This window comes from Microcaecilia unicolor, chromosome 5 (assembly GCF_901765095.1).
Source record: "Microcaecilia unicolor chromosome 5, aMicUni1.1, whole genome shotgun sequence".
Classification (NCBI taxonomy): Eukaryota; Metazoa; Chordata; class Amphibia; order Gymnophiona; family Siphonopidae; genus Microcaecilia; species Microcaecilia unicolor.
In genome coordinates this window covers 326393161-326417103 of record NC_044035.1, presented here as the reverse complement: position 1 = coordinate 326417103, position 23943 = coordinate 326393161, and the positions used below count along the sequence as shown (strand labels likewise).

General features: G+C 44.6%; 1 protein-coding gene across 1 annotated transcript in view; it reads right to left on the bottom strand.

The window, feature by feature from the left end:
- The window catches only part of LOC115470873 (NEDD8-activating enzyme E1 regulatory subunit-like), a 93286-nt gene that overhangs the window by 28058 nt on the left and 41285 nt on the right, over nt 1–23943 (bottom strand). The window contains exons 9-11 of the mRNA XM_030204472.1: nt 20098–20160; nt 12954–13017; nt 12767–12858 (exon numbers count right to left, since the gene is read on the bottom strand). Coding sequence (XP_030060332.1) covers nt 12767–12858; nt 12954–13017; nt 20098–20160 — 219 coding nt within the window. The remainder of the gene's footprint in view (nt 1–12766; nt 12859–12953; nt 13018–20097; nt 20161–23943) is intronic.

Here is a 23943-nt window from a genome sequence, read left to right as displayed (position 1 = left end):
GTTGTCAAGGGTTAGACCCTGGAGTTTTGGTTGTTGTTGTTATTACATATTACACCGTAGACCAAATACAATACAGATTCGCTTACAAAGCAGTCAAATAAATTAGACTCCAACAATTGCATATGGGATCTACTTATTATTAAAGTCAAGGGCTGTGAAGATTTATGCAACCAAGACTGTTTGGTTTCTTATTCTTAATTGCTCAGTATTTCTAGAATTGTTCTTGTACAAAAATATATTGCTTAGATCAGTGAAACTCCTATTTAATGCATTTTATTTTTTTTCCAGACAGAATGTAAAACATGTACGGGGGTGTATGAATTCCTTTGAAGGCACTGTACCTAGGTACCTTTGTTTTCCGTCCTGGATTCCTTGGAACCCAATATATCTGATCCTGCTTTAGGATGGCATAAAATGGCCTGAAGTCACACTGGCACAGTTCTCATTACTACCTTTCAAAACATGTTTACACTAAGAAAAGTTGGCTACAGCATTTTCTTATCATATCACATGTCTAAAACAATTTTACAAGCCAAATCTGAACATTTAGGTCAACATTAGAGATGGGCGCCATCGGTTTTCGGCCATAATGTAAACCGATGGCGGCAATCTCAAAAACGAACCAATCCAAGGCATTCGGTCATGGGAGGGGCCAGGATTCGTAGTGCACTGCTCCCCCTCACATGCCAGGGCACCAACCGGGCACCCTAGGGGGCACTACAGTGGACTTCGCAAATTGATCCCAGGTGCATAGTTCCCTTACCTTGGGTGCTGAGCCCCTCAAATCCACCCTTAAACCTACTCACCACTACCATAGCCCTAAGGGGTGAAGGGGGGCACCTAGATGTGAGTACAGTGGGTTTTGGGGTGGATTTTGAAGGGCTCCCATTTTCCACCACAAGTGTAACAGGTGGGGGGAGGATGGGCCTGAGTCCGCCTGCCTGAAGTCCACTGCACCCACTAAAACTGCTCCAGGGACCTGTATACTGCTGCGATGGACCTGAGTATGACATTTGAGGCTGGCATAGAGGCTGGCAAAAAAGTTTTTAAAGTGTTTTTTTTGAGGGTGGGAGAGGGTTAATCACCAATGAGGGAGTCAGGGGAGGTGATCCCCGATTCCCTCCGGTGGTCATCTGGTCAGTTCGAGCACTTTTTTGGGACTTGGACCTGAAAAAAAAAGGGACCAATTAAAGCAGACCAAATTCTCGCCAGGGACGCCCTTCTTTTTGCCATTATCGGCCGAGGGTGCCCATCTCTTAACCACACCCCGGCATGCCCCTGTCCCGCCTTCGCTACCCTTCCGACACACCCCCGGCGACGGAAAGCAGTTGGGGACGCCCAAAACTGGCTTTCAATTATACCGATTCTGGCGCCCCTGAGAGGACGACGCTCATCTCCCGATTTGTGTCGGAAGATGGGCGCCCTTCCCTTTCGAAAATGAGCTGGATAGTGGTTAGAATATAATCTATCACAAGCACACTATCTTTTCTTAGCACTCACTTGTAGACATCTCTCATCCTAAAACTTGCACTATATATTTGCTTATATACATGCCCCTTTCAATTAGTCAAACACAAAAGTACATTCTTGTAGATAAGTATTCCCAGGATTATTTGGTGAGGGGGGGGAAACATACAGTACTGCTCAGTCACATTAGCAAATATTAGTATGCAGACTTACTACAAGGAGTGATATTACTATGACAGTCGTACCTTGCTCCCTCACAACTGAGCAGGTAAGCTCTGGAGCTGCCTTTTGCAAAATGGTTTAGTTAATGACAAAACCAGCATTTGAAAGCGCAAAAATCACTCCTCAATGTCAGAAGTGCCAAGGGAAGCATAACTCTTTTTTTCCACGGTCTTTGGCGGTGTCATCCCATTCAGTTATTTTTGTTAACTTTATTTCACTATTTACAATATGTTTTGGGTTACCATCACCAAGTAAAATCTGGGGACAAACTATTTGTCAGTAAATCTTGTATTCTGGGTAAGAAATGTATCTTGAACCATTGGTTATTAGATTATCTCCCTTCTATTTGGTACTGGAGAAACAGATTTCACTCCCTGATGTTGTGGGAACCATTTAGGTCTCATCTTTCACCATTTATTTATTTATAGCATTTATACCCCGCTCTTTCCCGCTCGATAGCAGGTTCAGTGCGGCTTACAAGGTATGGTACAGAGTATCACAGAGATAAAACAAAGTATGGTATAACTTATCATAAAGGTAAACCAGTTATAGAGAGTAGGACAATAAGACGAGACGTGGGGGAGAGGATTGGAGTATGGGTGGTGCTAGTGGTGTGGATTAGGTTCAAGATTTAAGTTGGGTTGTTGGGGTAGGCTTGTTTGAAGAGGTAAGTTTTCAGCAGCTTTCGGAAAGGTAGATGTTCATTGGTTGTTCGGATGTGTCGAGGTATTGCGTTCCAGAGTTTGCTGCCTATAACGGAGAAGTTGGATGCGTAGTAGGTTTTGTATTTGAGGCCTTTGCAATTGGGAAAATGAAGATTGAGATATGTTCGAGAAGATTTGGACCCATTCCTGGCTGGTAGGTCGATCAAGTCGGCCATGTAGCTTGGAGATTCGCCATGGAGGATCTTGTGGATCATTGTGTGGGCTTTGAAGTTTATGCGTTCTTTGATAGGGAGCCAGTGAAGTTTTTCACGTAGTGGTGTTGCACTTTCAAATCGTGATTTGCCAAAAATGAGTCTGGCTGCTGTGTTTTGGGCGGTCTGGAGTCCTTTCATGATTTGGGCTTTGCAACCGATGAAGATGCTGATGCAGTAGTCGGCATGGGTGAGTACTGTGGATTGTACTAGATTGCAGAAAGTTTTCTGTGGGAGGAATGGTTTTACTCTTTTCAGTACTCACATCATATTGAACATCTTCTTCGTCGTGGCTTTTGCATGGGTTTCCAAAGTTAGGTGGTTGTCTAATGTTACTCCTAGGATTTTTAGATTGTCAGATATTGGGATTGTAACTGCGGGGGTGGTCAGGGTGGTTGGGAGCTGAGTGGCGTGTTGTGATGAAAGGATTAGGCATTGAGTTTTTTCTTTGTTCAATTTCATCTTGAAAGCGTTGGCCCAGGATGTTAGGATGTTCATGGCAGTGATAATTTTCTCCGAGATTTCTGTAAGGTTGGATTGGAAAGGGATGAATATTGTGACATCATCAGCGTAGATGAAGGAGTTAAGGCCTGATTTGGACAGGGATTTGGCCAGAGGAATCATCATAAGGTTGAAGAGGATCGGGGATAAAGGTGAGCCTTGGGGGACTCCGCATTTTGATGACGGCAGAAGAGATTCTTGTCCATTTGGGGGGCGTACTTAAAGTGGATAGATATCTCCTGCATCTCACAGCCAAGTCCTTAACAGATTCTCTGTTACATACTGAGGTCCTATTCGTAAGTCCCAAGCTCTGGGGATTTGGGGGGTAGGAGAAGGGACATGAGTTATGGTGTTGGTCTTGGGTCCAACAGTAATGGCCCAGATCACTTGCTTGTTGCTTACATGTTTGCGTTGTTGGATGTACCTCTCTATGGGGAATTTGTTCTTGAGTAGAGGTGGGGGGAGAATAGCTGGTTGAGGTGTTATTGTAAACTACGATTGATGACCATGTTTGTCTGCCAACATGATTGTTGATATGTTGTACTACTACTTATCATTTCTTTAGCGCTACAAGGCATACGCAGCGCTGTACACCATACACAAAAGACAGTCCCTGCTCAATAAAAAAGTTAAACTAAAAGCACAAAATAAAAGCTTCATTTGTTACAATGGTTGCACTGCAGAGCAGTTTAAAGGGGCCCATATGCATTTTACATAAGTGATACACATGACAGTATAAAAGATTTAAATGAGCTGAGGGACGAGTGACATCACAGCTCTGAATGGCAGACTGATCCCTGAGCTTCTCCTTCCCCTCTAACGTAACTTGTTTAATCCCTTGCCATCTGCCTTTGCATTAGCCTTACCTGTGCTTCTGAAGTGTTGTGCAGACAATATTACAGCTTCCCGAACTAAGTCTGCTATTAAAGAGGGTGGTAAGCTCCTCTGTAAGCCAGGGCCCAAACATTCCTCGCGCAATGCGTCCCCAGGCCCTGACTGTGAGTCCTTGCAGTCGGTGGATGAATATCAGGAGGCCACTTCCTCTCACAGCACCTCAAGGTTTTAAGCAATATTTCATGAAAATGCGTCAAGAGTTGAAAAGCAAGGGGTATGAGATTTTGCATGGGGACCTTAGAGATTTGTGTACGAGAGTGGAGAACTTGGAGACCTGTGCTGATGAGCATACTGAGGCCCTAGAAACATTGTGCACTCAGACATAATCTCTTTGTATGCAATAAAGACAGGTTGCTTAAACTTGATGATTTGGAGTATAGGGGGCGGCAGAAAAATCTGAGATTCCACAGACGGGAACTGCCTAAGGCAATAGGAGTGGAGGATGTTCCTGCCACCGTACAGCTGCATTGCACTCAGCTTCTTGGCAGAGATGGGGATGCAGCCGTTTGCATTGCGTACTGGGTCACCCCCTCCCCCCTCCCAAAAAAAATTTGCCCTAGGAAAATTGTGTTGCAGTTTGCCCGTATGCTGTGAAGGAGCACATTTATCAGCAAACTCGTCAAAAGGGCACCTTACATTATCAGGATGCTCTGGTCCAAGTGTTCCAGGATCTTTCTGTGCTTACTTTGCTTAAGAGGAAGGATTTTAAACAGGTGTTGGAGATTTTACAAAAGGAAAAGATTTCATACTGTTGAGATTCACCTTTGCCTTCTCTTTTGTGTTTGCAGGTAAGACTCACCAAATGAAAACCACCTCTGAGGTTTGGCGGATCCCGCAGGGATTGGAGGGAGTTCCTACCTCATCTACATCACTCTTAGCCAGCTTCAGATGGGAGCACAGTATTGGTAATAAAATTACTATACTCCAACTCGATATGACTAGTGCATTTGATACCGTTGACCACAATATTCTCTTAAATATTCTTGGCCATTATGGTATTTGTGGTGCTGTTCATGATTGGTTCTCAGGATTTTTGAAATCTAGATCATACCAAGTTAAACAATCAGGCACTCTCTCTTCATCCTGGCTTTCTAGCTGTGAAGTACCGCAGAGTTCGCCCTCATCTCCCATCTTATTTAACATCATGATGATTCCTCTTGGTATCTACTTGAGTGCAATGATCTTTCTACTCTTATTTATGCTGATATCACTATTTACATCCCATTTTCCAAAACTGTTTATGATATTAACAAAATCAGATTAGGTAGCACATTAACTGAATCCTGGGCTTCTAATTTTATTTATTTGTTACATTTGTACCCCACATGTTCCCACCTATTTGCAGGCTCAAAGTGGCTTACATAGTACCGTCAAAGGCGTTCGCCAAGTCGGTTGATAACAAATTCAAGGTTATATAGTGATTGAATGCGGTAGTTGTAAGGGTCGAAAGAATGAAGATTGTATATTTTAAATTGAAACTTAATATTGAGAAGACTAAATTTTTATTAATAACAAATCCTTATCATCCGACTATTCTCAAAGATTTTACAATTGATAATATAGCCTGACCTCTTATATCCTCAATGAAAATCTTAGGTGTTACAATTGATCAGTTTTTATCCTTAGAGAGTCAAGTCTCGAATGTTGTCTCTAGTTCTTTCCATCTAATTTGTAAATCACCGTGCTTTGCTAAAGCTACCTCACTCCTTCATAATCTACCGGTTAAAGAGCAGAATTTCATTCAAGCTATGTGCATTGGTCCATCAAATTCTATTTGGTATGTCACCGTCCTATATGAAAGAACTCATTGATTTACCTCCACGCAATGCTTCCGTATCATCGAGAGAACATCTCATTTTACATTTCCACAGTTGCAGAAATATATCTTACAAAACAATCCACAATGATAACTTTTCTTACCAATGCACCAAAATCTAGAATTCTCTTCCTAAACAAATTAGATATACTAGTGATTATGGGTTATTTTGTAATTTATTGAAAACTTACTTTTTTAGCTCAGTCTTCAACAATGTTAGAACTCTGTACTGATTATTTAGTTCCTTATTATTTCACTTCTTCCTGACGCCCCACTGAATTTGCCGCTATCACGTCCTATATAATATTTTTATGATGTATTCTTTAAATGTAACTCTATTTGTTTTCTTTTATGTTTATATTGTAAGCCATATTGAACCTGAGTTCTACTTGGGCTAATGTGGGATAGAAATGGCATAAATAAATTAGGGCTGCACATTGATTAAAATTTTTAATTGCACGATCCAAATGGACACCATCTCCTCACATCTCCCTTCCTCCCCTCCCCGGGCACCATCTCATCCTTTCCCTTCCACTCCATAAGCACCTACCCTTCCCTCCATGGGCACCATCTCACCCCCTCCCTTATCCTACTCTCCCTAGGCACCAAATCATCCCCTCCCTTACCATACCCTCCCCTCCCCTACATGGGCACCATCTCCTCCCTTCCCTCCATGCATGATCACCACTGTTTCCCTTCTCTTTCCTCCTTTCCCATCTTTGATCATTCCATCCCCTATTTTCAGCATCCTTCCCTACCCCCCACATCTCTCTCTCTTTCCCCCTTGTGATTCACATCTTTCTCTCTGTAATCTTTTTTCTGCTTTCTCTTTCTCAAATGGCCCCCACCCACAACTTTCTCTTGTCTTCTTTTTTTTTTTGCTTCCTCTTTCTCCCATGGCCCCCATTATGGTCAGCAACTTTCTGCCTTTTCTTTTTTCTTCCTCTTTCTCCCGTGCCCCCCCATCCTGCCCCACCGTGCTCCACATCTGTCTTTGTCTTCTTTTCTTTTTTTCTGCTTCTTCATTCTCCAGTGCCCTGCCCCGGTCTGCACATTTCTCTGTCTTTTCTTTATTCTGTTTCCTGTTTCTCCCATGCCTGCCCTGCCCCTGCCGTGGTCTGCATATTTCTCTTTATTCTGCTTCCTCTTTCACCCCTGCCCCCCAACCATGCCCCTGCTGTGGTCCACATATTTATCTGTTTTTTCTTTTTTCTGCTTCCTCTTTCTCCTGTGCCCCGCCCCTGCCGTGGTTGATCTTATTTGCAGCTCACTCATTTCTTAACTTTGAAATCCATTAAGAAAATTGTCACACGGGAAAACACTTTCCTGGAAGATTTATGTGAAGATTTTTGTAATATTCGTAAATTAACTTCAGTGCTGTATCATTATCTTAGGGACAGACTGCTCCTCGATCTTTCTCATAGAGCTAAATGGGATGATGAGCTAGATACTCGATATGAGGAGCGTGATTGGAAGACAATGGAAGCAGCGTTGCTGCACTTGTCTTGAGCTATTACCTTTCAAGAGAATGAGGTTAAATTAATGTATTGTTGGTATCTTACTCCTGTCAGACTCCATCACATTTTTCCTGCTGTTTCGGCATTTTGTTGGGAGAAAATGTGGTGAGAAAGGAACTATGGGACACATTTGGAGGACCTGTCTCAAGGTGCATGCTTATTGGACGAAGGTGCAATATAAGCTGCAATTTTGGTTGGGTCTTGAGATACCATGGTACCTGGGGATCTACTTGCTTAATAGACCGGTTCTGGGAGCACACTTGAAACAGCAACATCTTATCCAATATTGTCTTAATGCAGCATGACTCACTCTGGCTACTGCCTGGAAATCAGATACTCTTCCACCTGCCTATAAATAAAATTTTGGTTTATAGCGGATATGGAAAAGATCACAGCACAGCATAACAAGACTCTGGCTAAATGGGAACCCTTTCTTACAGACTGCACATAGAATCTGTTTATGGGCATTCACTACTCATTTATTTCATTACACAGTCTGGTGGAGGGAGAGAATTTGGGGGTGGGGGATTGAGGAACAAGTGGGGGAGATTATATATCTCTCTATATAAAACGGACCACCAACATCTGAAGCCTCACTTTTCCAACGTTCTAAATGTGAGGCGCCAGAGATCAATTTTTCATCCATGACTGTCTGCCCCGCCCACACGTCAAATGTGATGACCTCGTGGGCGGAGCAATGACACTCACAAACCGTGTCGCACGTCTGATTGGCTGAATTGGGTGAAGCCAAGGATGACGTCGCCAGCACAGCTGCTCCACAAAAAACCAAGGAAAGGGGGAGGAGTAGGGAAACATGCGTAGCGTGTTTCCCTACTCCTCCCCCTGCCTAGGAATTCATGCAACTCAGCACCCCCCCCCCTTCCGATACAAACACAAAACAAAACTCCCCCCCCAATGCATCTCATTTTACAACTACAGGCAACGCGCAAACACGAAGATCCGCCTCCTTTCCTTTCCTTTCCAGGGTCACAGTTCAAATTCCTCAACTCCACCCATGGATCTCATTTCTCATCTACAGGCAACGTACGAGCATGAAGATCCGCCTCCTTTCCATCCCAGTGTCAGAGTTCAAATTCCTACAGCTCACCCACAACCCCCCCCCTTCCGATACCACAACTACTAATCATTTCTATAGCGCTACTACACGTACGCAGCGCTGTACACTTGAAACCCCTCCCCCCATGCATCTCACTTTACATCTACAGGCAACGCACGAGAACGAACATCCGCCTCCTTTAAGTTATGACAGCAAGCAAGGAATCACCCTGACAGCAACAAATCACCCACTCCTTTTCCTAGCAACCTAGCATGCAGGAAGAGATTTTGCAGCCAATCAACGATGGTCTTATTGTTGGTGCTCCTGCGCTTGGGGGGCTGACTACTACTCTGTGCTCTGAAGAATTGTTTTCGCGAAGCAGGGTTACAAATGACACAGCTTCCCCGTAGCAGATTGGGAAACACTTAACATGATCCTAAAAGAAGCAACTCCTCCTCCCCCCTTCCAACAGCAAGCAAACCAGCCGAGCAAGCTCGCTCCTGAAGTGTTAACGTTGATGTGGCAATAAAAGGGTTAAGGGCTGCAGTCGCTGACATGGTACCATTGTGCTTCTGAGGGGGAGACGGGACAGAAAACACAGATTTCTTTTACATTCAATGTGTATTTCCCATGTTAACATGAAAAATACTGAGGGTTTGGTTGGCTTTTTAGTTTTCCACTTCGCAATTCGCTTTGCTGCGGTTCTACTTCCTTGGGAAGTACTGTGCATGGTAAAGCACTTTCAGCACTGCTTTTGCACTTAACCTGCAGTTCACAAAACAACATTTTTGAAAGCTTTCTTGCCTTTTACCATATGCTTACAAACATTTAATTACTTGAAAGGAGTATTGACAATTCTTTTCCAAGCATTTCATTCCTGAAATACCTTAGTCAGTAATCTCTTTTCTTCACACACACTCACTATCGGTCTCACAGTCTGTCGCTCTGTCTTACTCACACAAACACTCTGTCACAGTGACCAACCCTGTGGTCCACACACACACACACACTCTCTCTGTATCTCTCTGTCACACAAACACACACACACACTCTTTCAATCCCTCTGTCTCACTCTCACACACACTCACTGTATGATTCACACAGTCTGTCTCTCTGTCTTACACACACTCTCACTCACACAAACACTCTGTCAAAAAGGACCGCCCCTGTGGTCCTGCACACACACTCTCTCACATCAGATGGAAGGAGAGCAAGGGAAGGAGGGGGTCATGGAACTCAGTTCCACACACACACTCTCTGAATCTCTCTGTCACACAAACACACAATCTCTATCACACACACACAGACACACTCTTTCAATCCCTCTGTATCACTCTCACACACACACACTCTCGGACTCACACAGTCTGTCTCTCTGTCTTACACACACTCTCACACACACAAACACTCTGTCAAAAAGGACCGCCCCTGTGGTCCTACACAGGGCCTCCTCCTTCCTCATTATACACCCTTCACTATTACTCCATCTCGTTACAATACTTTAATATTAAATATTTGGTTAACAAAAAACAACTAATCAATATAACCTTGCTAACGCCCGTTTCATTTGTGTCAGAAACGGGCCTTTTTTACTAGTATATATATAAATTAGAGATTCCTAATTAGGCCTTTATGTTTGAGAAGCGACTTGTTTTATGTGGGGGGCATAATCGAACGCGAAATTTTCCTGAGGACGTCCTCGCAGGACGTCCCCGTGAAGGGGCGAGGAAACCCGTATTATCGAAACAAGATGGGCGTCCATCTTTCGTTTCCATAATATGGTCGGGGATGCCCAAATCTAAACATTTAGGTCAACCTTAGAGATGGTTGTCCCCAATTTTCAGCGATAATAGAAACCGAGAACGCCCATCTCAGAAATGACCAAATCCAAGCCATTTGGGCGTGGGAGGAGCCAGCATTCATAGTGCACTAGTCCCCCTCACTAGTCCCCTCATAGTGCACTAGTCCCCCCCTAGGGGGCACTGCAGTGGACTTCAGAAAAAGCTCCCAGGTGCAAGCTCCCTTACCTTGTGTGCTGTGCCCCCCAACCCACCCCCCCAAAACCGTACACCACTACCATAGCCCTTAAGGATGAAGGGGGGCACCTAGATGTGGGTACAGTGGGTTTGTGGTGGGTTTTGGAGGGCTCAGCTCCTCAGTACCTCTCCACTCTCATCTCTTCCTACACTCTTCCCTGGGAACTCAGTTCACTGGGTAAATCTCTCTGCACCCTTCTCCTCCACTGCTAATTCCAGACTCCGTTCCTTTTATCTTGCTGCAACATATGCCTGGAATAGACTTTCTGAGCCGGAACGTCAAGCTCCATCTCTGGCCATCTTCAAATCTAGGCTAAAAGCCCACCTTTTTGATGCTGCTTTTAACTCCTAACCCTTACTCACTTGTTCAGTATCCTTATTTTATCATCCCCACCTTAGTAATTCCCTTATCGCTTATTTGTCCTGTTTGTCTGTCCTAATTAGATTGTAAGCTCTGTCGAGCAGGGACTGTCTCTTCATGTTCAAGTGTACAGCGCTGTATAATAGTAGCGCTTTAGAAATGATAAGTAGTAGTAACAGGTAGGGGGGTGGATGGGCCTGGGTCCACCTGCCTAGTACCCTCTAAAACTGCTCCTGGGACCTGCATACTGCTGTCATGGAGCTGGATATGATATTTAAGGCTGGCATAGAGGCTGGAAAAAATATTTAAAAATTTTTTTTAGGGTGGGGGGGGGGGGTTAGTGACCACTGGGGGAGTATGGGGAGGTCATAACCCGATTCCCTCCGGTGGTCATCTGGTCAGTTCGGGCACCTTTTTGTGGCTTGGTCGTAAGAAAAAAATGCACCAAGTAAAGTTGGCCAAGTGCTCATCAGGGATGTCCTTCTTTTTTTCATTATCGGTCGAGGATACCCATGTGTTAGGCACGCCCCAGTCCCACCTTCGCTACGCTTCCGACACACCCCCCGTGAACTTTGGTCGTCCCCGCGATGGAAAGCAGTTGAGGACGCCCAAAATCAGCTTTCGATTATGCCGATTTGGGCGACCCTGGAAGGACGCCCATCTCCCGATTTGTGTCGAAAGATAGGCGCCCTTCTCTTTCAAAAATAAGCCTGATAGTGTATATTTTGCTTCTTATGCTTCATATATATTGCCTTTTCTTTGTAACATTGACTTGAGCTTCTAATAAAAAGACCTCTAAAAATTAAAAAAAAAAAAAAAAAAAAAGATTTATATGGGCTGGTCCTGTAGCTCTGCAGAAGAACTGGGTCAGCTTGCAAATAGTATAATTGCATTGTTCACAGACCCTGGAGGAAAGTTTATGAGGGTTGGGGCAGTAGGAAGAATGTCAGTTAGTAGAACTAGGATGCACCCACATCTGCCTTCAAAAAAGAATCCAAGGTTGGGGCACCCAGCCAAAGAACATCACTGGGATAATATACTGGGTATCTGTAAATGGAGAGTCATATTGCTATTCTACAACAGAGGCCAAATCTGACTGAACTAGGAGGAGGAATCTGTCAGATCAAATATATATATATATTAAAACTACTATACCTCTGGCAAGTTGTTATGATTCATGGTTCAGTGTGTGGCTTTGTAAGTGACAGAGTGCATCAACAGTGGCACCTTCAAGAGGGTTAAGACAGACATCAACCAGTGCACCAATTCCATATGTGCATACTTCCTTTCTAATATGATGGTTGTCTTTTTTCTAGTGATTTCATTCTACCCATGTTGTACATGAGTCTACCTGAAATAAGTTGGTGACTACAGCAGTTCCCCATTGAAGTATGTCCTCACCAAGAACTCCAATAGCACAATTTCAGTACTAATTCTCAGCACACAGGTTAAAAATTGTATAGGGAAGGAGACAGAATTACTTATTTCCTAGAACAGTGGTTCTCAATCTACTGCCCAACCTAGGGGGTTTTCAGGAATCCCACACAGAATACGCATGAGAAATTTTTATGCACTTAAGAAGTGCATACAAATCTCTCTCATACATATTCAATATGGATATGTTCAAAATAAGACTGGTTATGTTCCAAAACTTAGGTTGAGACTGACTGACTGCTACTTCCCTGGCTGGCCCTGTTCTATAGATTAATGAGAATTAAATCTAGTTTATAAAAGTTTAAAGGGGAAAAAACTCCACATTTGTCAAAGAATTCAGATCACCAGTGCCTCATAGCCATTTTCAAAATAAATAACTATTTCCTTTCACAAGCCATATTTGGAAGTCACCCTCAAATAGTTCTATCTGCCCTCCAGGGTATTCCATTCAGACACACCACTTCCATAAATTACAAGATAAAAATGTTAAGATCATCATGTCACTTTTATTCTCTGAAATAATTAAAAAACAAACTGCAGTTTACCTTTGTGGCATTCAAGGCAGTGTTGACATTTTTAATCGCTTCCTCAAAGTTCTCCTCATCTTCTGGTACTCCATTTTCTTTTTTTAACATTCCTGGTTGGAAGAGGGTTGAATAACAGTTTATGGGAACCCGAGTCTCTAATAAAAAGCATCCTGTTGAAACTTGAATTCAGACACACATACCTTACCTCTTCTAATCAACTCTCGAAAGGCTTCTTTCTCCTTGTAGCTTTTAGGTATTTGCCCATTGTTCTAAATATAAATTCAGAACCAGAACTGTCAATTCAAATTCCAAAACTGATTGCTCTATACTTATCTGCACTCCATTGCCACATTCTTCAATAAAGCTTCCCATGGTGAAATGTGGACTATTAATTTTCTTTCCTTGAATCCTGTCAGACCAGATTACACAAGTGAGTTATGTCCCCCTACCAGCAGATGGAAGCAGAGAAGAATACTACAGAGGGTGCAGCAGAGCTGGATAGCCAGTAACCTACTGACAAAGATAATATTCACTGTGGTTTAAGTAGGCAGGACAGGCTCCGGCCCACTTCAACCACACTGAGAGGATTGGGAGCCAATATTCAGTCATATTTAACTGGACAGTGCTTCCAACTAGCAGCTCTGACCACTCCGGCCCTCTCTGGTTAGTGCCAGGGTGGTTTGGGAGTGAAGTCAGAAGTGAAGAATACTACAGAGGGTGCAGCAGAACTGGATAGCCAGTAACCTACTGACAAAGCTATGTATTCAGTGCTGGTGCATGCATAGCTCACCAGGATGTAGGACCATACAAAATGCAGTCCTAACGTTGTCCAGTTAGCTATGCAGGTCTGGCACTAAATATTGGCCATACTAGTGTAATTTCTGGTGCCACTGATGACTCGGCACTGAGGCTAATTTAGCTGGCAGTGAATAGTCTCCTTCTCTGGACTCCTTCAGCACTGGGGGAACCCATGTTTCAATGGGCCTGTAAAGGCCCCCACCAGCCTCCATGCCAGTTCCCCTCCTCCAGGAATGGAGGATCCCTATGCAGGCCACTCAGATCCTTGAGTGACCACAGATTCATCTGACAGTTCCACTCGTACTAAATGCCAACCACCTATGTCTTCCTGGGCAGGTTCTGAACTGGTTTTGCAGAATTCAAGGAAAGGAAACTAATGGTAAGTTCAAATATCAGCTTAACATCCTGTCAGACCAGTCCAGACAAGTGGGATGTGCACAAGCTCCCTTACCCTGGATGGGCGGAAGTCCAGGCTGCTTGCAGAACAGTGTCCCTCAAGACCACATCACCCTTAGACTGAACATCCAGCTTGTAATGTTTTGTGAACCAGTGCAAGACCACCACACTGCTGCCTTACAAATATCCTTCTGAAGCACCAACTTGTACTCCACCCACAATGCCATATTCCTTCTTGTACCTGCAGACCTTTCCCAATACAAGCTGCTTTGATGGCTTCCCTAAATGACTTGGAGGCCAGTTCCTCTTTCAAGAGCCAGGAAACAAGACAAATAATCTTAAGACTTCCTGAAACGACTGAAGGCCTTCAAATATTGTAAAAGAGACCTGTAATTATCCAAACAATGCAGTCCCAGCAAAACAAAGGCAGAGTCACCTCTTGATTCATATGAAACAGGGATATTACTTTACACAAAAAGGAGGGAACTGTCCGAATCATCACTTACTCATCAAAAAAAAAACAGATATGGGTCTCTAAAAGATGAAGCCTACAACTCTTTAAATCCTGTACACTGAACTAATCACCTCGAGGACTGTGACCTTAGGAGCAATTCTATAAAGGCTGCCCAAATGCAGGGTGATGAACACAAATTGTATAACAGTAGCAAGGAATCCACTCAGCTATAGAACAGAGCGTAAGTCACCATTTCTAAGCCAACATTTAACCAGTATCACTTACGCCATGTAAAAGGCAGGCATAAAAGTTAGCGCATACAGTAAATGTTATGTGCTATAATGCAACCTACAGTATTCTATAAGTTATGCACATAAGTGTAGGACTCGCAGATGGTCCACCCACATGTACGCCCCCTTTGCAACTGTGCGTTATGCGGGCTGTGCGCTAAGCTTGTAGAATACTGCTTAGCACCCAAACAGAACTTACACGTGTAAATGTTACCATGGTTTCCTGGGGCCAGTTTGATACCACCAGGATCACTTGTGCTGGATAGCTCTCCACAAGCCAAAGTACTTGTCCCACCATTGGCTAACGCAGGAACACAGAGAACTCATCCTGAGGCTATAGTTGGGCAAATGTATCTATCTTGCTGAAGCCCAGCACTCTCCTGTTGCTAAAAAATCTGTCCATCTTGCTTTTCTTCTATGATGCCATAAGGTTCATGATGAGAGACTCCCACCTGCTTGTGATCCTGCAAAGGCCATTTGTTGAACACCAATTCCCCCAGATCTAGGTAATTTCAGATGAGAAAGTCCATCTCAAAATTGTCTACTCCTGCTATGTGCACTGCTGACAGCACCCCAATGTTTTGCTCGGCCTACATGAGGAACAGGAACTTCTGGCAACTTTGACATACACCACCATTTAGTTTTATCACACAGAATTTGCACCACTGAATTTGGATCCAGGTGCAAAACGCCAGTAAGACCAACTGAACAACTCTGGTCTCCAACCCATTTATCATCCACCTGGACTCCACAACTTACTGCCAAGTCTGAGCCTCCCCCCCCTCCCCCAACCAATAAGGCTTGCTTCGGTTGTCACCGTGACCCAAGACAGAGTCTTTAGGCTGACATGCTTGAAAAGGTATCCCCTTACCAGTCACCACTGGAGTCTGCTACTGACCTGATGAGGTTATTGGCAGGTGCAACCTGAACTCCTTGAAAACAGGCAACCACCTGGACAGCACGACCACTGGAATAGCCTCATATGTACCCGCACCCAAGGAGCTAAATCCAAGGCACTACCATGGAGCCCCTTATTTTATCATCCTCACTTAAATATTCCCTTATCTTTTATTTGTCCTGTTTGTCTGTCCTAATTAGATTGTAAGCTCTGTCGAGCAGGGACTGTCTCTTCATGTTCAAGTGTACAGTGCTGCGTACGTCTAGTAGCACTATAGAAATGATAAGTAGTAGTAAGTAGTAGTAGAGGACTTACTGACCCTCACTGGGTCTTCCTAGAAGCATCAGACACTGGCAATGCAGTTCCTGTGGCTTCTTAAAAGTCCAAAAGGATTGAAACTTTGAAACTGAACTCAAGGACTAACCTGAATATCAAAACCTATGTTCCTGAAACTTTGGGCGAGATCCCCAAGTTCTACCAGACTAATTCCAGTCCTCAAGAAGCCACTGAGACTTGGCCTCCAACTCTTTCACTAGCTTCTCCAGTTGTTCAGCAAACAGGAACTTACTCAGGCATGCCTTGGAAGCTGAATCTGCCACCCAGTGATGTAACCAAAGCCACTTTCTGGCCATCACCCCAGAAGCCAGGCCCCTGGAAGATCAAATAGTACAATACATCTATCAGTAGGCTGCCCTGCCTCTGCATCCTCACTCTTCTGCAACTGTTGAATCCACTGGAGCACAGCCTGTGCCATGTAGCCTCTACAGTGTCAAAGATACTTCAAAGGCCTACTTCAAAAGAGCCTCCACTTTCCAGTCTTGTGAACCTCTAAGTGCAGTGCCATCTTCCACCAGGAAGGTCATTCTCCTCAGCGCAGAGATGATGGTGTCCACTTTGGAAAATGGTATCCTTCTCTTCCTTAGGGAGTGGGTAGAACTCGGCAGTAGCATTTCTGGCCCTCATGGATCCTTCAGGTGTTTCCCACTTGGACATTATCACACTTTGGATGGCCTTGTGGAGAGGGAAGAACCTTGAAGGATACCTGATCCATTCCAAGATGGGATTACTTTCCCGACTTTCTTCAACTACTGCCTCTGAAGTCTTCAGAATTAAAGTTACCCACTCAATGAGCAGGGCTAGCTTCTGCTTCCTAAACAGTTGGATTACCAGCAAGTCCTTATTCTCTGGGGAAGGATCTTGCTCTCTTCTATGTGCCCTTCCATATCAGAACCAAATTCCACCTCTGAGTGCCCTGAGAGGTCTAGGTCCAAATCTAAGTCTCTGAGCAATTCCTTGGCCCAGTGAGCCAGATTCAAACTCAAAATGGTTTATTTTATTTGTACTTGATATAATGCCTCAGCTGTTACATATACCAAAGCAGTTTACAATCAAACATATAAACGGCGAGTGACCGTACTCACTCGCAAATGCGTAGAGACCTTCTCTGCCCCGCCCCCACGTCAATCAAACATATAAACGGCGAGTGACCGTACTCACTCGCAAATGCGCAGTAGAGACCTTCTCTGCCCCGCCCTCACGTCAATACGTGATGACGGGGGGCGGAACACAGAGGGTCTGTACTGCGCATTGCTGAGGGAGGGACACCGCCGTCTAACGCTCCCCCCACCCGAGTCGCCGCCGCCACCCACCTTCTACCCGGTCGGGCCCTCGCTCCACTATTGAAACAGCGAGGGTCCGGGAACGCAGCACTGAGCTCTGCTGAGCTGCCGACATCACCCTTCCTTCTTCTTCTCTGCCTCTGTCCCGCCCTCGATGACGTTACGTCACACGAGGGCGGGACAGGCAGAGAAGAAGAACGAAGACCGACGTCGGCAGCTCAGCAGAGCTCAGCGCTGCGTTCACGGACCCTCGCTGTTTCAATAGCGGAGCGAGGGCCCGGCCGGGTGGAAGGTGGGTGGTGATGGCTCGGTGGGGGGGGGGGGGGGGGGGGGGCGCGAACTCGGAGGGGGAGGGGCAGCGGCGAACTCGGCGGTGGGGGCGGGCCTTTCAACCCCCCCCTTCCTATAATAGCCCGTTTTTACGGGCTCAAAGTCTAGTAATAATATAAACAGAAAAAGAAAGGAACTACAATATTATACAGAACAGATTGGCATTCATACCAAGAAGAAAAATAAACAGATGTAAATCATAGAGAGAGACAAGAGAAAGACCAGGTACTCATTCCGTAATCTCTTCATGTAAGCCTTCGAAGGCCAGATGGAAAAAATGCATTTAAAGATACGGTCCAGGGTCCTCTCTATCCCTGCCCCCCACAGACCAGCCCCCCCCCTTGGAATTCTACACATCGATGAAGACCCAGTGCATGATCTGCACAAACTTGAGGAAAAAGGCTGCAGGAAACCCCTGATTAAGATTTCCTTTGATGTCCCCCATGTACACATCCTGTTTAGCAGTAAGAACCAGAGGGACTATTAAGTGCTCTCCTGCCATAGGAGCATGTGATCAAGATGTTAGTAGGCCTGGATGTGAGCTCAGTTTCAAGTTCTCCTCCACTCTCTTGGCCCAGTGTGCTTATTAGCGTGCTGCCAAAAACCTGACCTGATGTGCAGCGGTTCACCTCCTCCTCCCCCACAGAGATCGCAGAGCTGGAGGAGGAGGAAGTGAACCGCTGCACATCAGGTCACTTCATCCTCCTCTGCTGGCTTAGACCTGACTGTCTAGGTGAACTATGGGGGCTGTAGGAAAGCCCACATGGTTCACCTGAACAGTTGTATCTAAGCCAGCAGAGGGGGAAGAAGTGACCCGATGGGCAGCGGGGAGCGAGACCCGATGCCTGCACTGTGCAAAATTCTATGTGGGGAATTCTGTGCAAATTCTGCACTGCGTAGTTATGTAGAATTCCCCCGACAGTAACAGAGGTAAACTTATTCAGGCTCCCTGGCCTAGTGCCTCTGAAAGGGGAATCACTCTGGCCCTCAACTTCTGTTCAATCCTTCAGGGAAGCCTCTAAGGCGGTGTTGCCCTGTAATTTCACAGCTCCTTCAGGTTCTGCTGCAAAAGCCACTCCTGTCCCCTACCTGCAGAAGGCATTGATAGGAGTTTTTCTCTGCCTCCATCTGTGGGTAGGAGGCCATAACCAGCCCATCTGGACTGTTTTTTTTTGCCAATTATCGATGTTGACAGGTCATAAGAAAGTCTAAACCTGCATTTTCTGAGGCTTTTTCCTTCTGATTTCTTACTATATGAATGATATTGAACACCGAATAGATGAAGTGATTTTTGTTGAATTTATTGATCTACTTCCCTCCCCTTGGAGAGATTTGTGATTCATAAAATTACATCCATGATGTAATCAGTGATGTAAATTCCACCCCCTACTTAGGGAGTCATTTCTCAAATTCACTTGACGTCATTTAATTTGAACTCGTGACACTCAGTATAATTTAATTATTGTATAATAGCATTTTCCATTAAACTTTAAATGTGTGTGGCTACTTTAGTTGTGAAAAAGGTCAGTGAAATTGAATGTATTGCAATTGTCATCAATTAGTTCTAGGACTTAATGTTCTTTTCATCTTCTGTTTTTTAATTATTGAAATATTAAGTGGATGTTTTCTTTAACATCTTGAGAAACCATAGTAACATAGTAGATGACGGCAGAAAAAGACCTGCACGGTCCATCCAGTCTGCCCAACAAGACAAACATATGTGTAAACCTTACATTGATTTGTACCTGCCTTATTCAGGGCACAGACCGTACAAGTCTGCGCAGCAGTACTTCCCGCCTCCCAACCACCAGTCCCACCTCCCATCACCGGCTTTGGCACAGACCGTATAAGTCTGCTCTCCACTATCCTCGCCTCCCAACCACCAACCCCTCTTCCCCCCACCTGCTCCGCCACCCAATTTCGGCTAAGCTTCTGAGGATCCATTCCTTCTGCACAGGATTCCTTTATGCATATCCCACGCATGTTTGAATTCCGTTACCGTTTTCATCTCCACCACATCCCGTGGTAACGGAATTCAAACATGCGTGGGATAAACATAAAGGAATCCTCCTCAGAAGGAAGGGATCCCCAGAAGCTTAGCCAGCGGTGCGAGGCAGGGCTGGTGGTTGGGAGGTGGGGATAGTGCTGGGCAGACTTATACGGTCTGTGCCACAGCCGGTGGTGGGTGGCAGGGCGGGTGGTTGGGAGGTGGGGATAGTGCTGGGCAGACAAACGGTCTGTGCCCTGAAAAAGACAGGTACAAATCAAAGTAAGGTATACACAAAAAAATGGCACATGTGAGTTTATCTTGTTGGGCAGACTGGGTGGACCATGCAGGTCTTCTTCTGCCGTCATCTACTATGTTGCCTTTATAAAACAAGAGCATCATATGGGCTTATGGATCCTTCCCTATCTAGGCATCCTTCTATAAAATCACAATGTCCTTCCTATTCCTAGCAGCTATCCCACAATATTTTAAAATTAAAACATGTTTTACCAGGTTTTCTTTTCTGTAGAATACTCAGAACACACTTCAGTGATACCATATTTCTGACCCAACGTACCTCATTGTACCATGTTTCAAGAACCTTTGCAAGAACCACGATCCATGGAGTGTGGCTGTGATCCTGCAAACACAACAGAGAAGGTGGATGGATGATACTCCAGTGAATACATTAAGGGGTCCTTTTACAAAGGTGTTCTGGCGTTAAATACGTGTGCACTAAACGCTACAGACGCCCATAGATTCCTATGGGCATCTCTGGCGTTTAGCGTGCGCTAAAAACGCTAGCGTGCCTTTGTAAAAGGACCCCTAAGGTGGCAACTTTACCATTGCCCAACTGAAGCTTAACCAATATTCAAATCAGTGAAACACACAGATAAATCTGCTCTGGAGGAATTCTGACATCAGATGTGACCTCATAAATATCATCTTAGGAATTTTGCAGAACGCTGAACTGTCAGCCATGCCAGAATGGTTGAGCTAAGGCACACAATGCACTTGATTTGACTGGGTGTCTAAATGTAGGTGGCTATAATGTAAGCACCTAATTTAGACAACATGTACTGAAGGAAGCAATGAATCCAGATCATGTGCTTGATTTTGGCTGTGTGCCAAGAAATGTCCTTAGGTCACAGAACCAAGGACATCTTGTGGTTCCAGGGGTAGGGCAGCTGTCTTTAGATTTTGTGAGGGGCTGGATTAATTTTGGTGGCAGCACCATTATGTTGGAAGAGTTGCCATTACATATTTCTACTGGATATATTATTTAGCTTTTAGAAAGGAAGGTTAAAATATAGTTGTTCAAGAAGGATTTGGATGGTAAAGGGGATTGGAGGAGGAATAAGAAGAATGTGTTAGGAAGTGGTTTCTGTGATAATGGGTGCGATTTTAATTAAGGGAGAATTTTTAGTTTTAAAATATATGGTATGGGGCGGGCGCTGCGGGTCGTCCTCATGCTCAGCAAGTATTCCTGGGGCAGGCTATAAGCGCCGCCAGAGTAGTAACTGCTGCCCATTGGAAACAGTCCTCAGTCCCTCCGATAACATGGTGGTCCCAAAAACTGAAGCACATTTGCGAGATGGAAAGATTAGTAGCAGAAAGACGTAACCAAATGGGTAGATGGCACCAGATTTGGGATTCTTTTCTTTATCATGTATAACCAGAACGATACCAGAGGTTTAGATGGTGCTCAAATGGTGGGGAGGGATGGAGAGGGGAGGTAGGGGGGTTTAAAGTTATGGGAGGGAAGGAGTTGGGGAAAATTATAATGTTCATAAAGACTGAAGTATTGTGGTGGAGAACTTGATCTGTGTATTTAGTGTTCTAATGCAATCAGCTTTGCTCATTGTATTGGTCTTGAGACCATTATTCAACTATGTATCATTAGGTCGCCACATCTCTAAAAGAATTGTATTATGTTCATATGGTTTGTAATGCGATGTGGAAGATGAGTTCTGTTTCAGGTTCTGTGCATTATTATTCAATAAAGACTTCATAAAAATTAAAAAAAAATATATGGTATGGGGGGATAGACATGTAAGGTAAAATGATTCACAACAATAAAAAATAAATAAAACTGTCTGCTAAAGACATTTGACAAGGATGGAAGGAGTAGAACTGATATATTTGCAACTGTAACATATTTGTGTTGTTTGTGATTCTATGATTTTAATTTGTTTATGTTGATTCAAGAACTACTTAGGTTATGGACAGCGGTGTTTACATTTTGAAATATATATATATATATATATATATATATATATATATATATATATATATATATATATATATATATGCAGATATGGACTGGAAGATGAGATCAAGATATAGGTTCTACAATAACAGATGAAGGAAGATGGTGAAAGGGTGGAAGGCTGGATTCTAGAGTTGCATCGTTGGGGTAATATGATCATGGAATTCATATGTGCTGGATCTGACTTAGCCACAGAGAGTCCTAATCTCTGCAAAACAGAAAGGCCCATTTTACATAGAACGCTGACATCGGAACTGAGACATTCAGGTTGTGCTGTGTTCAATTCCAGCAGTATTCTACTAAAGACTCTATACATTTGCTGGCACACAGAGGGAGCTGTCATTTTACAAATACACACGTGGAAAACATGAGCTGCACGAACACACAGCCTCTAAGTGACACCACTTCTACATGTAGTTTCCACATTTTACGAACCTATATGTTTAAGTGCCACCAATTAAGTAGTGAGGCTGCCATTTGTAAATTTCCTTCATTTTGAAGGTGTAAATAAACAAAAGGAAATTAAGAAGAATCACACCCTTAATCCCTTGTGTAAACCCTGGCTGAAAAAAGTACTTTTTAAAAATCTGTGCGTGTCTTTCAGCTGGTGTAAAATCAAACAGGGAATATTTTTCCCGTAAATGTTTATTCCCTTCGTAAAATAAGAATTACAGGTGTAGGTTTTTGTGCCACCCAAGGCATGCCTAAACCAGGTCCCCTTAAACTCTCTGTGTGGTATGGATCTCCACGTGTAAACAGCAGTATTATGGAAGGTAAAATTATGTATAATCATACCTGATAATTTTCTTTCCATTAATCATAGCTGATCAATCCATAGACTGGTGGGTTGTGTCCATCTACCAGCAGGTGGAGATAGAGAGCAAACTTTTGCCTCCCTATATGTGGTCATGTGCTGCCGGAAACTCCTCAGTATGTCGATATCAAAGCTCCATCCGCAGGACTCAGCACTTAGAGAATTACACCCACGAAGGGACACTCTGCCCAGCTCACCACCGCCGAAACGGGGGAGGGGAATTAACCCAGCTCATCCCCACACAAGTGGGGGAGGGGAATCCGTCCAGCTCATCCCCGCGGAGCGGGGGAGGGACACCACACCCGCCGATGCGGGGGGATCTGGCTTATCCTGCAACCGCAACCGCGGGAGGAGCTGACTGACCCTAACACCGCCGAAGCGGGAGGGGTACAAAGCTGCCCTACAGCCGCACGAAGCGGGAGGGAGTGCCGGCAGAATTTTAAGTCTCAATCCAGCCCCGTAAAACGGAGGGGAGAGGAATGCAGCAGCTCACTGTAACACAAACTCGTCTTAACTCTTGAAGAATCCAAGTGAAAAAACTTGAACACGAAGTCTTTCTGAAGTAACTGAAGACTAAACTTGAACCTGAAATGCAACCAGAATAAAACAGTACAGATATCTGGGAGGGGCTATGGATTGATCAGCTATGATTAATGGAAAGAAAATTATCAGGTATGATTATACATAATTTTACCTTCCATATCATCAAGCTGATCAATCCATAGACTGGTGGGATGTACCGAAGCAGTACTCACCCAGGGCGGGACATTGAAATCCCTGACCTCAACACTGAAGCTCCAAACCGGGCCTCCGCCCGTGCAGCCACAGTCAAACGGTAATGCTTGGAGAATGTATGAGCCGAAGCCCAAGTTGCCGCCTTGCATATCTCTTCCAAGGAGACGGATCCGGCCTCTGCCATCGAGGCCGCCTGAGCTCTCGTGGAGTGAGCCTTCAGCTGGATAGGCGGCACCTTCCCCGCGGCCACATAAGCCGCTGCAATGGCTTCCTTGACCCATCTTGCCACTGTAGGCTTAGCAGCCTGCAGACCCTTACGAGGACCTGCAAACAGGACAAACAGATGATCCGATTTCCGGAAATCATTGGTCACTTCCAAGTATCTGATGATGACTCGTCTCACATCCAGATATTTAAGAGCAGAGTACTCCTCTGGGTAGTCCTCCCTACGAAAGGAAGGGAGACAGAGCTGCTGATTCACATGAAAGCGAGAAACAATCTTGGGCAGGAAGGAAGGCACTGTGCGAATAGTCACTCCTGCCTCAGTGAACTGCAGAAAAGGCTCTCGACATGAGAGCGCCTGGAGCTCGGAAACTCTTCTGGCT